The 14,690-nt window shown below is 39.5% G+C and overlaps 1 protein-coding gene across 1 annotated transcript in view; it reads right to left on the bottom strand.

Annotated features, from left to right (window-relative positions):
• Nucleotides 1–5,833: 5,833 nt before the first annotated feature.
• The window catches only part of LOC116856139 (zinc finger protein 677-like), a 125,540-nt gene continuing 116,683 nt past the window's right edge, over nt 5,834–14,690 (bottom strand). The window contains exon 2 of the mRNA XM_032839414.1: nt 5,834–7,571. Coding sequence (XP_032695305.1) covers nt 6,283–7,571 — 1,289 coding nt within the window. The 3' untranslated portion in view covers nt 5,834–6,282. The remainder of the gene's footprint in view (nt 7,572–14,690) is intronic.

The raw sequence follows: 14,690 nt of genomic DNA, 5'->3' as shown, positions 1-14,690 counted from the left end.
GTGGTTAGTTGTTAGACTGTTTTTCAATTAGTACTGGAAAACTGTGTATTAATAAATATACAAACAGTACCACTTACAATGACTATAAGGACAACCTACATTAAACTCTATTATACAGTCCGGTTGGCAATTTACTAGGTTAAAATGTCAGATTATATTTCATTATTTTACTTTAATCCTAATGTTTTAACTTATGGAAAAAATTCGCTGAATAGAGTCAAACAATGTTAGATTGTAACAAGAGCAATTACCAATGTATGTTCAATGTGATAGTGATAAGTTGGGATTAGATTTACCAACACGCAATAGCATGTTCTGCATTACCCACGGTCTATTTTCTTATCTTTCTATCTTCTGTGTAAATTTTCAATAATTCTCTACTTTACCTTTATTTAGGAGGTTTTACACTCAATATCTTCATGTTTCACCTAGGAATTAGAGCACATCTTTTAAAAACAAATTACAGTACTATTTAATGTCTTTACAATAACAAAAGGACATGAAAACAGCAATCTACTTACCTTTAGCTGAATTTTTAAAAATTGGTGATAGGTATTTAAAAACAATTTTTCAAGATACACGGATAGGTCTTAAGTACAAAGCACAGTAAAACAGCATGAAGTGAACACATCTCTGTATCTATTTTGTAGTTTAAAAAAAAGCAGATTTTCAGTCCAAAAAACCTCTTTGTTCATAAGCCTTCCAGTTACCACGTACCACAGTAAATAAAGTAACATTTAACAGCATAGATCACTTTTCAAAGTGCCTCTTTGGCACTTTATAGAAATGGACCCATACAGAATAGAATATTTGACTTCACATTCCAAATGATTTCATGAACTCATTAACGTATGTTATAGGTCATTTACTAACATTAGTTCCATTGTGTGGACTCAACATTTAATAGACTTTGTGTAAATTATCTAACAATTACTTTGACCTTTCACTCCTGATGCATATGTGGGTGTTTCTCAGTTTGGGGCTATTATGAATAGCTCTGCTATGTAAATGCTAGAATTTGTGCTTTGGTGACACATGCACAAATTTCTGTTGGTTACATATCGAATGGTAAATTTCATGGTCATAGGCTTACATCTGTTCAGCTTTCATTCATACTTCCAATACTTTTCAAAATATTTTACCAATTCTCACAACCATCACCATTTGTATGAGAGTCCTTATTTATGTACATTCTTCACGGTGGGCTCAAGGTAGAAGAGTGTTAGTGAAGAAAACTCCCCAGGCATTTGCATCAGTGTGTGGGTGAGAATATAGCACATTTGTCTCAACCCTCTGCTGTGAGGGTTTCACTGAGTGGGTGAATTGTTTGTTGGAAATTTAGAGACATTAGTCTCAATAGCCCTGTATAGGACATTCCTTCTCTGCCAGTAGGTAAGGCTGATAAAATGTGACAAATTCAAAATCCTTTTCTAATTACAGTTTATTGGAATTATGTAGGCAATGTGCAATGTTCATTCTAGCAGTAAAGACGTAATAGACTTCTGGAATGTCAGAGAAAATGCAAAACTGTGTCAGATTCCGCCATTTGGAGTCTCTGACAAAGGCTGGAAGTCTCCCCTGGAAGACTCCCTTGGGGTTTCGACTCGGGTTTGTTTTTAAAGATTTATTTGAGAGAGAGAAAGAAAGACAAAGCACAAGCAGAGGGCAGGGAGAAGCAAAGGGAGAGGGAGAAGCAGACTCCTGCTGAGCAGGGAGTCCAATGCAATGTGGGGCTTGATCCCAGGACCCTGAGCTCATGACCTGAGCCAAAGGCAGATGCTTAATTGACTGAGCCACCAGGGCACCCCTGGACTCAGGTTTCACATAACACAGATAAATTGCTTTTGGAAAGCAGCCACCAGCTTACTACTGAACATTTGTCAAAAGTGAAGCATGACCCATTCAGGACTTGTGACTATCTGGTGTAACATTCCCATGTTGATGAGGCAACTTGAACCCTACAACCAACAAGGCAGAGAGGTCCTGAAAGACTTGCTGGTCAAACAGAGAAAGTATACTCAAGAATGAATCCTGACTGACATCTACAACATCTCAGCTCTACAGGAATGGGTCATATCTATAGCCTGATGCAGAGCTCCTGGCACCATGAGGACCTCAGTGATCCCAGGTTCCCCTCATTGTCTGACACTGGTCCACTGACGGCCCACGAAAGCTGAAACCTCATGGACTCGCTGGGCTGGATGTTTAGCCTCTCTGTTGGACATGCAGAAATGAGAGTGGATATGGTTGTTTTAATCAGTGGTCAGAATCCAGGATCTTGGGCTACTGCCCATGTTGGAGTTATCTGACCTACCACTTGAAAAACTACAGACTGAGATTAAGGGCACTAATCTTTGAGCAATACACAGAAACAAATCACTGGCACTGACATAATTATCTGCATTCATTCATTCAGGAGCCACGGTGGGAGAACGCCTGTTCACTGAAGAAATGGACTATAATCAGGCTGTTGACCAAGCCTAGAATTTTCTTTTTTAAAGTTTCTTTTTTATATATAAGTAAACTCTACAGTCAACATGGGGCTCAAACTCACAACCCCAAGATCAAGACTCACGTGCTCTATCGAGCCAGCCAGGTACACCAAACCTGTTTTATAACTACCACTGCATTGTACCATTGTGGGTCTTCTGTTTGGCTGACAGAAGGCTGTCATGTTTGGGAGGCCCTCATCTGTTCAAAAAATCCTTTTATTCTCTATCCTAAAGCTTGCTTTCTTCTTACATTTCCTATGAATTCTGTCTCCCATGGCAACACTAGGCTCTACTGCTGTCCTGGGACTGCATCAGTCATGTGAGGAAAAGTGATACAGGAAAAAAGAGATTAATCAGCTGTGTCTAAGAAACAGCAGGTGCCATGTTACCTCACTTTTCTCTTCAGGCAAACCCTCCAGGTTACGACAACAGGAGACAAGGTTACCAAGGTGAAGGCAGAATGCAGAGCGATGATGCAGGAGGCTGAGAATAGCTTTTGGGGTGGTATGCTCACAAGATGAAACTGAGAAGCACTGGAATTAGGATACCAAATCGCATGATCTGTGACTAGGATAGAAAGGCACGTGCATGCGCAATGCCCTCCCTCAACCACATTTCACAGAAAGGTCCCACACGATGTGCAACCGAGCCTTGCATGGAAGGCGCCACCCCAAAGGAGCAATCTGAGACTGGCAAAGGTCAAACTTCTCCTAAGTCAGGACCCAGAAGTTCCGCCACCAAACCCAAGTAATAATCCTCACACGACGCCAGAACCCACTCTTCAACTTCTATTCTTAGCTCATACCGTGTGAAAACAAAATAATCTTCCCACTGCCACTTTAGGAAATGCATTATCTGGGTGCGTGTATTTCATTTCAGGGACTGTGACATTCACCAATACTACATAGTATTCTCTTCGAATCACAGGGACTGCATAGACCCTGCTCACAGACCTTACGTGTACAGTCAGGATATTAGAAACCTAAAGAAAACTGGTTGTCTTGTGTGAGGATAGCTTCCCTCCTTAAGGCAGGACCTCTCCTCGGGTACCTCTGCTCGTCTCTCGTGTCTTGAGAACTTTGTCCAGAATGAGGAGTTTCTGACCCTGTTCTGAAGGGAAAGATGGAAGCTTTTCATTCAGACATTAAGAGAATTTCAATGGTGCTTCTGGAATTGTCTTCCCCTTTCCTCTGACCATCTGCCCACTTCATGCAGGATTAGAGGTGGTTCCAGAACAAAGTAACCCACCAATGCATAATAAAGCAGACACTTGAAACATCCAATCCTGTGGTTCTACTCCCATGTTTCTGATTCAGCTCTAAGAAGCAGAGTAAGCCGCACTAATTATGTGGGGTGGAAGCACACGTCATTTCCAGTGTTCTGGAAAATTACCAAGGTGGTGACAAGTTTTAAGAATGATTTTTGGATGTACCTATAATGTCCTTTATTCCCGTACGAACATACAGCTGCACCTGAAATTTCTAAAAGCCACAGCATATCATGCTGCCTTTCTTTACTTTTTATTTTGAAGTAATTAGATACACAAAATGTGCAAATACCGTATGAAAAAGTCCTTATAAACTTCACCCCTTCATCCAGATTCCTCAGATACTTACATAATATAGCACAGTATACCACGCTGTAACCCAGTAAACAAATTTACATCCAAGATCAGGGAGAAAATATTCCTACCCAAAAGCTGTCACTGTGCTGGAGATTCTTGTGAAGATGATGACTAAGGAGTTGGCTACAAACGGGTGCTTGACACTCAAATCTGTAGACCCCAACCTTCACATATGAGAAAAAGGAAGATATACAAGTAAAGAAAGAAGAAAGAAACTCCCCAGGATTGTAATCAGCATCTGTGATACAAAGACGACTCCTCCCATCAAAAATCTGGAGGTCATCTGATGTTCGCAATGAGTGATGCTCTTCCTTTGGGGGATTCTGCATGGGAACCCAAGTTTCACCTACACTTACCATTTCAACTGAAAACTAGTATTCTTGGGGCACCTGGGTGGCTCAGTGGGTTAAAGCCTCTGCCTTTCGCTCAGGTCATGATCCCAGAGTCCTGGGATTGAGCCCCACATCAGGCTCTCTGCTCAGCAGGGAGCCTGCTTCCCTTTCTCTCTCTCTGCCTGCCTCTCTGCCTACTTGTGATCTGTATGTCAAATAAATAAATAAAATCTTAAAAAAAAAAAAAAGAAAACTAGTATTCTTCACTTATGCTTACTTCCCATTAAAACACATTTGCTTTAGGGGCGCCTGGGTGGTTCAGTGGGTTAAGCATCTGCCTTCAGCTAAGGTTATGATCCTGGAGTCCCAGAATTGAGCCCCACATCAGGCTCCCTGGCCAGCAGGGAGTCTGCTTCTTCCTCTCCCTCTGCTCCTCCCCCTCTTCATGCTCGCTCCCTCTTTCTCTCTTGCAAATAAATAAAATCTTTAAGAAAAAAAAATATTTAATTTTAGCTTCATTAAGAGCCTTCTGAGAGTTGAATGGGGAATTCTAAAAAACACAATTTAAGAATCTCTGCTGTCAAGGCACTTAAAATCTTCATTCATCAAAAATCAGGGATGGGACTACTACCACTTTCATTCTAAGGAGGAGACCTTAGGCACACAGGGTTGAGTGATTTCACTAACTTCACTCCTTGTTTAGCAGCAGTCTGGGGACTTAAACTTACTGGGGAGGTACCAAAGCACATGATTTAACCATTATGATATACCGAAAAAGCTGGATGGCTATGTTCTTCCAGTAATCTGGATCTAAAAAAATAATAATAATCTAGATCTACACGTCGGTGTTTTCATAACTTGTACTCATGTTTTAGATTACTGGTATGTTTATAATTTTGGCTATGACCAGTTTCCATTTATGTGCAAAGATTTCTTTTATATGCCAATACCAGTAACGCATAAAGCTTCTGAGACCTTAACAAACTGGATACTCTGATTGCCAACACAATACATCCAGAACCTGCACCATGACCAAGTTGGACTTAAATGACGCAAGATTCAATCGGTATTAGTATGGTAACAGAGAGTCCTGTGTCTTGATGCCAGAAACAAGACAGAGTGGCATCTGTCACCAGAACTTCCAAACCACCTCATACGATGCACAGAAGTACAGTAGATAAAATACTAATGTGCAATAACACCAAGGCTGTGGGATACAAGGTCACAGTACAAACGTTAACTATCTTCCTACATACCAGCAAGGAACAAAGGACTTGAAAATTAAAAATAAACCATCATTCACATTAGGACCAAAACAAGAAGTTCCATCACAGACACCATTGTGGCAACACATGGAAGGTCTATGATGAAGACATCATTAACAGATTTTCTACCATAGGTCCAATTCAATAATAAAGTAAACCTCATCATAACATCTAAATGAGTAAAATGACTGTATAAACTGAAGATAAGTGGGCATTTCCATAGACGCCCCTGCTTCTTTGATACCCATTGTCTCAGGAATTTTAAATCACTTTGACTTCTAATTTTCCTGCAGAGTTTGATATGTGATTTGATTAATCTTCAAGAACTAGACTTAGTTCTCACTAGTAAGAATTCTCTCAAGTACAGTACATTGTACAACTTACTTAAGCAATTCACCACAAGTTGAATTTCTAGGGTTTTCTCCAACATGAACTCTTTGGTGATTCCTGAGGTCAAGTCATGGCACAAAGGCCATATCATTCTTTTGTAAAGTTTCTTTGCAATATGCATTCCCTTATGACTCCAAATGTGAGATCATTTAATAAAAGCCTTACTACAGGCTCTACATCTATATCTTCATTCTGTGTATATTCTGGTGCCTACTCAGGCTTGAGTACTGCTTAAAGGCTTTACCACATTCATGACATGTGTAAGGTTTCTCCCCAGTATGAATTCTCTGATGAACTGTAAGGCTTGAATTCTGACTAAAGGCCTTGTCACACACGTTACATTTATATGGTTTCTCTCCAGCATGAATTCTCTTATGTTGAGTAAGATTTGAACTCCCAGAGAAGGCCTTTCCACACTCATTACATTTGTAAGGTTTCTCTCCAGTGTGAGTTCTCTCATGACCCCAAAGATGTGAACGGGTGATAAATTCCTTACCACACTGATTACATTTGTAAGGTTTCTCTCCAGAATGGATTCTTTTATGTTGAACAAGATTTGAACACTCAGAAAAGGCTTTTCCACACTCATCACATTTGTAAGGCTTCTCTCCTGTATGAATTCGCTCATGTCCCCAAAGGTGTGAACGTATCATAAAATCCTTACCACATACGTTACATTTATATGGTTTCTCTCCAGTATGGATTCTCTGATGCCTCGTGAGGTTTGAGAACCTGTTAAAAACTTTGCCACAATCATTACATTTGTAAGGTTTCTGCTCAGAATGAATTCTTTGATGAGTAGCTAAGGTTGAACAATGGCTAAAAGTCTTCCCACACTCTTTACATTTGTAAGGTTTTTCTCTTTTGGGTGTTTTCTGATGTTGCGTCTGTAATGAAGAATGTGTAAGAACCTTCCCATACTTGTTAGAAATGTTGGTTTTGACACTAGAAGGAATTTTTGGAGGGGGTGAAACTGAGGACTTTTTGGTAGACTTCTCAACTTGGTTACTTTCATGAATTTCCTCTTGGGTTTCAAATCTCTGCAGTTCAGCCAGATGTGAATGAAAGCTTAATCCAAGCCTATTGTCCAAACAGTTCCTATACTTATTTCCTGAAGAGCCTGCCTTATTTTTTAGTGCCTTATTCGTCGTATCGTGTTTGTAGTATTGAGATTTACTATTTCTTACGGAAACACTATGTTTTACAGGGAAATCATTACAGAATTTGTGATGTTGTTGGTCTTCTCTACAAGTGAGATTTTTATAATGGGATGTAGTCATTCCTTTGTAATTTTTTTCTTCACATAGCCACTGAGTCTCAAATTTGTTCCCATCTTGCTGAACCCTCAAACCGAAGTCATCAAAGTCATGACTTACGTGTCTTTTCAAAATCAACGTTTGGAATAATTCTCCATTATTAATGTTGTCTTTTGGTGGTAATTCTTTGTTCATACATCTAGTAGAGATATCTGTAATATATAAATAGTGATAGGCTTCATATTAACTAGAGTACGAAGACAGGTATTTTATAAGGAAAAGTATTACACCGGGCACCCAGGTAGCTCAGTCGGTTAGGTGTCTGCCTTCAACTCAGGTTATAATCCCAGCATCCTGGGATTGAGCCCTGAGTCAGGCTCCCTGCTCACTGGGGGGGGGCCTGCTTTTCCCTCTCCCTCTCTCTCAAATAAATAAATAAAATCACACACAAAAAAGTATTACACCAAAGGCAGAATCTGTAATTACCAGAGTTATCAAGCTTCTCAACCATGGTGTGCAAATGTTTACAAACACAAAAAAACATAAGATTTCTCAGTAATGAAAGAGTGATTACAATGTAGTTCAAATCATTTTCAGGGAAGCCTATTTAAATGCTCTGTGATCAAAAGTTCCAGTGCCCTGAAATATAGGAATTTTCCATAGCCACCCCAAAGCCTAAAAACCTCACAGGAGGGACAGAAGTGAATCATACTTGAAAAAAAATATTAAAGTCAATTCTTGGGGGGCACCTGAGTGGCTTGGTTAAGTGGCTGCCTTTGGCTCATGTCATGTTCCCAGGGTCCTAGGATCAAGCCCTGAATTGGGTTCCCTGCTTGGCGGAGAGCCTGCTTCTCCCTCTGCTATGCGCTCTCTCTCTCTCACGCACTCTGCAAACTCTCTTTTTCTCTCAAATAAATAAAATCTTTTTAAAAAGAGCAAATTCTTTAATACTTATTGTCTATAATATTAAAATAACATTCAAAGACAATAAAATATCCTGAATAATATTTCCAAAAATATAACCACGCCAAACAGGCATACTGCAATGTAATAATCAGTGAAACGTGATTATATACCATAATATATGTAGAAATTACGTGTTAATCATGATAAAAAATGATAAACATGTTAATAACCCAAAGTGAATCCAGAAGTAATTAATAAGTATGTTCATTTATAAAAATTACACAATGTTTACAGACTTCAGAATTCTAAAGAGTTCACCCAGAAGAACCCAGAAGAGAAAAATGGGCCGAATTTCAGGAGAAGTACATGATATCATAAATGGAAAATATGTTGAAATCACCTATTTTGAAACACAGTTCTGACAAATATGTAATATCTGACAAATATGTAATATCATAGAGATTAACAATGGGGAACTGTGATGTCAAAATGGCAAAGAAGGGAACACCAGGAGAATACTGCAGGAGATGAACTACCAAAAATGGTCCAAATGAACTTTATAAGAACCCTGGAAATTAAACACAGGATTCCAGCAACAAGGTACACTCTTAATCAAGAAAAAGGTAGCTGTTTCAACTTGCCCTCAATCTGTGCCCTGCACCTCAGTTAGGAAGTGGCCTTGAAGATGGGAGTCTGCAAGGGGTACAGGCTTCCCAAACACAAGGAAGAGATGGGATCTTCAAAGAACTGTGACTGGTTATTTGCTTCTTTAATCTGTCTGCTGGCCCCCTGAAGGACTGGCTCAAAATCCTTGCCCTTCTTTGGCCTACCTCAGATCTCTACCTAGGTGGAGGTAATAACCAGGGGCCATTTGTCACAAACAAAAAACCACACATACATACATACATACATACACCCATTCATTCATTCAAAGACTTCACTTATTTATTTGACAGAGAAACACGGTGAGAGAGGGAAGACAAGCAGGGGGAGTGGAAGAGGGAGAAAGCAGGCTTCCCACCAAGCAGGGACCCAATGAGGGACTGGATCCCAAGACCCTGGGATCATGATTTGAGCCGAAGGCAGAAGCTTAACAATTGAGGCACAGGGGCCCTGTCACAAACATTTAAAGGTTAAGTCTAGTAGCCACTGCCACCTAGGGCAGGGATAACAACTGGGGCAAACAACGGGCAAGTGAAAACCCCATGGAAAACACTAGGGAGCAAGGTACACTGGGAAATAAGGCTTTGAAAATCCCCCACATATTCCAGGGACCCAAGAAGGTTGCAGGCATGCCCAGGACCAGACGCATGAAAAAAGACCTGAGAAGACCCCAAGACTATACCCCTTCTGACCAGCAGATTCTGAGCAAGCAGAAGTGAAGGACAGGGCACTGTTCTCTTAAATGTCTACCCTATGTGCTTCGTGCACTCCCCAACACACATACACACACACACAAAGGTGGAAAGCTGATATGTTTTGTGTTTGGTTCCAGCAGTCTCAGGAAGTCTGCTGAATCTCTAGCTGACTGAGAAGTGAACCAAAGGCATCAATGGCTACACATAACAAAGAAAATACACCACACAAAATTTGTACCAACAATCACAAGAGACATTTAAAAAAAAAACAAAACCCTTGGAAGGGAGAATATTATGATTTCCAAAGTTTCAACATATTCAAAATGTCCCATTTTTAACAAGAAGCTACACAGGAGCCAACACAACAATAAAACAGGACCCATACAGAAAAAGAAATATTAAATAAGTAACAAAACCTAAGGAAGCCCAAGTTTTGGACTTACTAAACACATGCTTTAAATCAACTATTTAAGCTAAAAGGAATGACCGACAAAGAATTGAAAAGCAATCAGGAAAATGCTGTATAAATAAACAGAGAATATCAAGAAAGAAATAGAAAGTGGAAAAAGAACCTAACCACATTCCAAAGCTGAAACGGAAAAGAGCTGACTTGAAAAATCTCACAGAAAGTTTCAATATCAGGTAATATCAGGTCTAATAAGATGGAGTAAGACTCAGCAAACTGGTAAGGAGGTCAGTGGAAATTACCGTGTCTGAGGAGCACAAAGGAAAAGACTGAGTATAAATGAACAGAGTCTAACAGTCCTGGAAGAGAACATCATGTGGGCCAACACATGAACCACGGGAGCCCCAAAAAGAAAGGAGAGGAGGCAGAAGGAATATTGGAAGAAATATGGTAGACAATTTCTTAAATGTTAAGACAAGACTCTACAAATCTAAGAACTCAGTGAACATCCAATTTAAGAAAAAATCCGAGATGCACATGCAACAAATTATGATCAATACATGAAAGAGAAAGATATAAAGAGGGAATGTTGACACCAAGAAGGGAGAAGCATCATGTGTAATAGGACACACAACAGCTTTCAGAGCTGACTTTTCAGCCAAATCATGAAGTCCAGAGACAATGGGATAAGACACTTAAAGTGCTGACAAAGGAAAACAACAACAACAACCAAAAACCCCACAAAAATCTGTTAATCAACTCTATCCCCACAGAACACTGTCCTTTGAAAATAAGGGAGAAATTAAGGCTTCCAAGAGAAACAAAGGGTGAGGAAGTTCCATGTAAGTAGAACAACACTATAAGAAATAAAAGATATAGGGGTGCCTGGGTGGCCTAGTGGGTTAAACCTCTGCCTTCGGCTCAGGTCATGATCTCAGGGTCCTGGGATCGAGGCCCCGCATCGGGCTCTCTGCTTAGCAGGGAGCTTACTTCTCCGCCTCCCTTCTCTCTGCCTGCCTCTCTGCCTACTTATGATCTCTGTATGTCAAATAAATAAATAAAATCTTAAAAAAAAAAAAAAAGAAATGAAGGATATAGAGGTGCCTTGGTGGCCCAGTGGGTTAAGCCTCTCTCTGCCTTCGGCTCAGGTCGTGGTCTCAGGGTCCCGGGATCAAGCCCCGTGGCGGGCTCCCTGCTCAGTGGGGAGCCTGCTTCCCCCATCTCTCTGATTGCCTCTCTGCCTACTTGTGATCTCTGTCAAATAAATAAATAAAATTTAAAAAAAAAATAAAAGAAATGAAAGATAGAACACGTCTTAATTTACTCTCGGAGGCCAACTTTAATATTTATACCCCAAGGATTATTTAAAGAGAGACAGAGTGAGTAAGTGGTAGAGGGGAAGAGTAGAGGGAGAGGCACAGAGAATCCTTTTTTTTTTTTTTTTAAGATTTTATTTAATTGACAGAGAGACAGAGACAGTAAGAGAGGGAACATAAGGTGGGGGGCAGTGGGAGAGGGAGAAGCAGGCTCCCCGCTGAGCAGGGAATCCAATGCAGGACTCGATCCCAGGACCCTGGAATCTTGACCTGAGCTGAAGGCAGACACTTAATGACTGAGCTACCCAGGCATCCGAGGCACAGAGAATCTTAAGCAGACTCCATACTGAATGTGAGTCTGACAGGGTGCTTATCTCATGATCCTGAGCTGAAACAGAGTTGGAACCTTAACTGACTGAGCCCCCTTGGTGCCTCTGAGGCCAACATTATTCCGATACCAACCCAAAGACATCACAAGAAAACTTCAGATTAGTATCCCCCTTATTAATACAGATGTAAAAGTCTTCAACGAAACACCAGCCAATTGAATAGAAAGTATTATTAAAATTACACAACAAAGAGGCACCTAGGTGGCTCAGGGGGGTGAGTGTCTGCCTTTGGCTTGGGTAGAGGTCTTGAGGTCCTGTGACAGAGCCCTGTGTTGGGCTCCCTGCTCGGCCAGGAATCTGCTTCTCCTTTTTCCTTTGCTCTCCCTCCCCCCGGACACCACCCACCTCCTGCTCTCTGTCTCTATCAAATAAATACATAAAATCTTAAAAAAAAAAAAAAAAAAAAGGAAGAAAGAAAGAAAAAAAATTACACATCGTAAATAAGAGGAACTTGTTCTAAGAATTCAACAGTGGAAGGTTCAACATATAAACACCAATAAACATAATAATATATATTAACAGTAAGACAAACAGAAAAAAAAACCTATACAATGATCTCATTGTATGCAGAATATTTGAAAAATTCTAAAACTCTGAGAAAAACACTCAGCATATTCAGAAGAGAAAGGACTTTACTCAACCTCTTGAAGATTATTTATGAAAACCTACAGCTAATGTCCTAGATGAAACAGTAAAGATTTCCCCCTGAGATAAGAAATAAGACATGGATATCCATTTTCATTGATGCTATCTAACATTCTGCAAATTCTAACCAGAGCAATAAAACAAGAAAAAGGAGGAAAAAAAGTACAGATATTGGAGAGCAAAAAGAAAATTATCTCCATGTGAAGACGTCATAGATCTACAAAATAGAGTATTCCATGAACTTATGAAAGACATAAACACACAAACACACACAACCTTCTAATGTTACAGTGATGTCAGAAAAGTTACAGGATACTCAGTTGTGCTTTATGTACTATAATGAACAACCTGAAAAGGAAGTTATAGAGAGGATTCCATGTATAATGAACCATTCAAAGAATAAAATGCCATGAAATCAATTTAACCAGGCGTGTGAAAGACCTGTAAGGGTAAGAATTGTAGAACACTGCTGAGAGAAATTAAGCATGTTTACATAAATGGAAAAGACACAGCATACAATGCATTGGAAAATTTCATGTTTTTAAAAACAGTAATATTGACCACAGTGGTCTGGAGATTCTATACAGACAAAAACCATTTTTACTGAAGTAGAAAAAACATGGTATTCTATAAAATAGATAATCAGAGACAAAACACAGCCTGGTGGGTTCCAGGGGATGGGGATGTGGAGAAACTGGTGAATGGGTAATGGACAGTAATCTGGAGTGATGGGAATGTTGTGCAATTAGGCAGAAGTGGTACTTGGACAAATGGTACTATTCACTTCAAAATGTTAATTTTATGTCATGTGAATTTCAGTTTGATTAAAACTTCATTTTTAAAGAACAATGTGATTAATTTCACAACAGATTTAAAAAATTGACATATTCTGATGTTAATATGTTAAAAATTTTGAAGCTATGTGGAAATACCACATAGACTGGCTTCCTCTAATTACCTGAAATCTTATCACTGAATCTCTCAACATAGTTTCACACATGAAACAGATGTGAGGTGACAGGTATTACTGCCATATGTAGTTATAAACATACAGTTATCATGAATGAAAAAAAATTAATGTCCAGTTGCCCAAAATTAATGAATCCTGACGTCACAGAGATTATCAGAAGACTATATATATATAACCTTAAGGGTCATGTGACTGAGAGCAAGGAATAACTTCTAAGACAGCATTATCAGTAGCATTTAAGGGCAGAAAGTCTATTGGCCAGTGCCAGAAGATGCACGTGCAGAGGTGATCACCATAAGAAACAGTAATACCCAGTGAACTACAGAACACCCTAGAACGTAACAATCTTCATGGGTTACAAATAAAAGGTTTTCCAGAATTTTACAAATTTGGTGGAAAACTCTGTCAAAAGTCTAGGGATGAAAAAGTACATGAAATGTAAGATGCTTATGTTTCTATAAAATAAACTTAGAATTTTAGGTATTACTTTAGCATACCAAGAGTTACCTGGTGAATACAGACACAGAAATGATTTAACATGAAGCATCTGAATTGACTTTAAAACACCTCTACAAAATTCATGTGAAACCTAACAAGTTACATTTAGAAAATTTAGGATATACTACAGAAAAACCAAAATACCTTATAAAACGAATAATGAATGAATTTCTTTGTATTTCTGAGGTGAACAGAGACACTTCATAACAAGAGCATAGTCTCAAGATATCCAATATGCCCAATTTTAAAAACCCAAATTCATTCAAATGAGAAAGGCTATTTGTCATCAAGCAGGTACTAACTCAAGCAAAACAGATATAGGAAGAATAACTATGATTATATTTTCACCAAATTCCAGAGGTCATACAGGTTTTTGGACAAAGCCCACTCCTTCATATCCATCAGAACTGTAAACAAGTGTTCTCCATCCAGAATGTTCGTTCACCCAGTAAAACTCCTCATGGGAAAGCTCACAAGTTGTCCAGCACCTAAGGGCTGGGTTATCACAGCAGAAAATGAGATAAAATTCCAGACACTGAGGAACTGTATTTCAAAACCAAGAAAATTTCAGAGGCAAAACCAAACAAACGTAGGAGACCAGGAAATCAGCCACAGTCTAGGGCTTTCCACACTCTCAGACTAAGGAGATGCTGCATGAGGACACACAAAAGGCAGGAAATTAAGGAAGGGGGTCTGATTTTGTGGAATGCTCAAACACGGCTGGGGGTCTGCCTACAGATTCCAGGCTGAGGGCCCAAAGCCTGAGATACAGTCCCCTTGAAGGACTGGGAATCAGAGGTTTTCCCTGCCCTCTCTCTAAGCACTGCCGAACAGCAATGTCAA

Source organism: Lontra canadensis, unplaced genomic scaffold, assembly GCF_010015895.1.
Source record: "Lontra canadensis isolate GAN:19392208 unplaced genomic scaffold, GSC_riverotter_1.0 scaffold107, whole genome shotgun sequence".
NCBI lineage: Eukaryota > Metazoa > Chordata > Mammalia > Carnivora > Mustelidae > Lontra > Lontra canadensis.
Note: the sequence above shows the minus strand (reverse complement) of the source record. Positions and strands in the feature narration are given on the sequence as shown.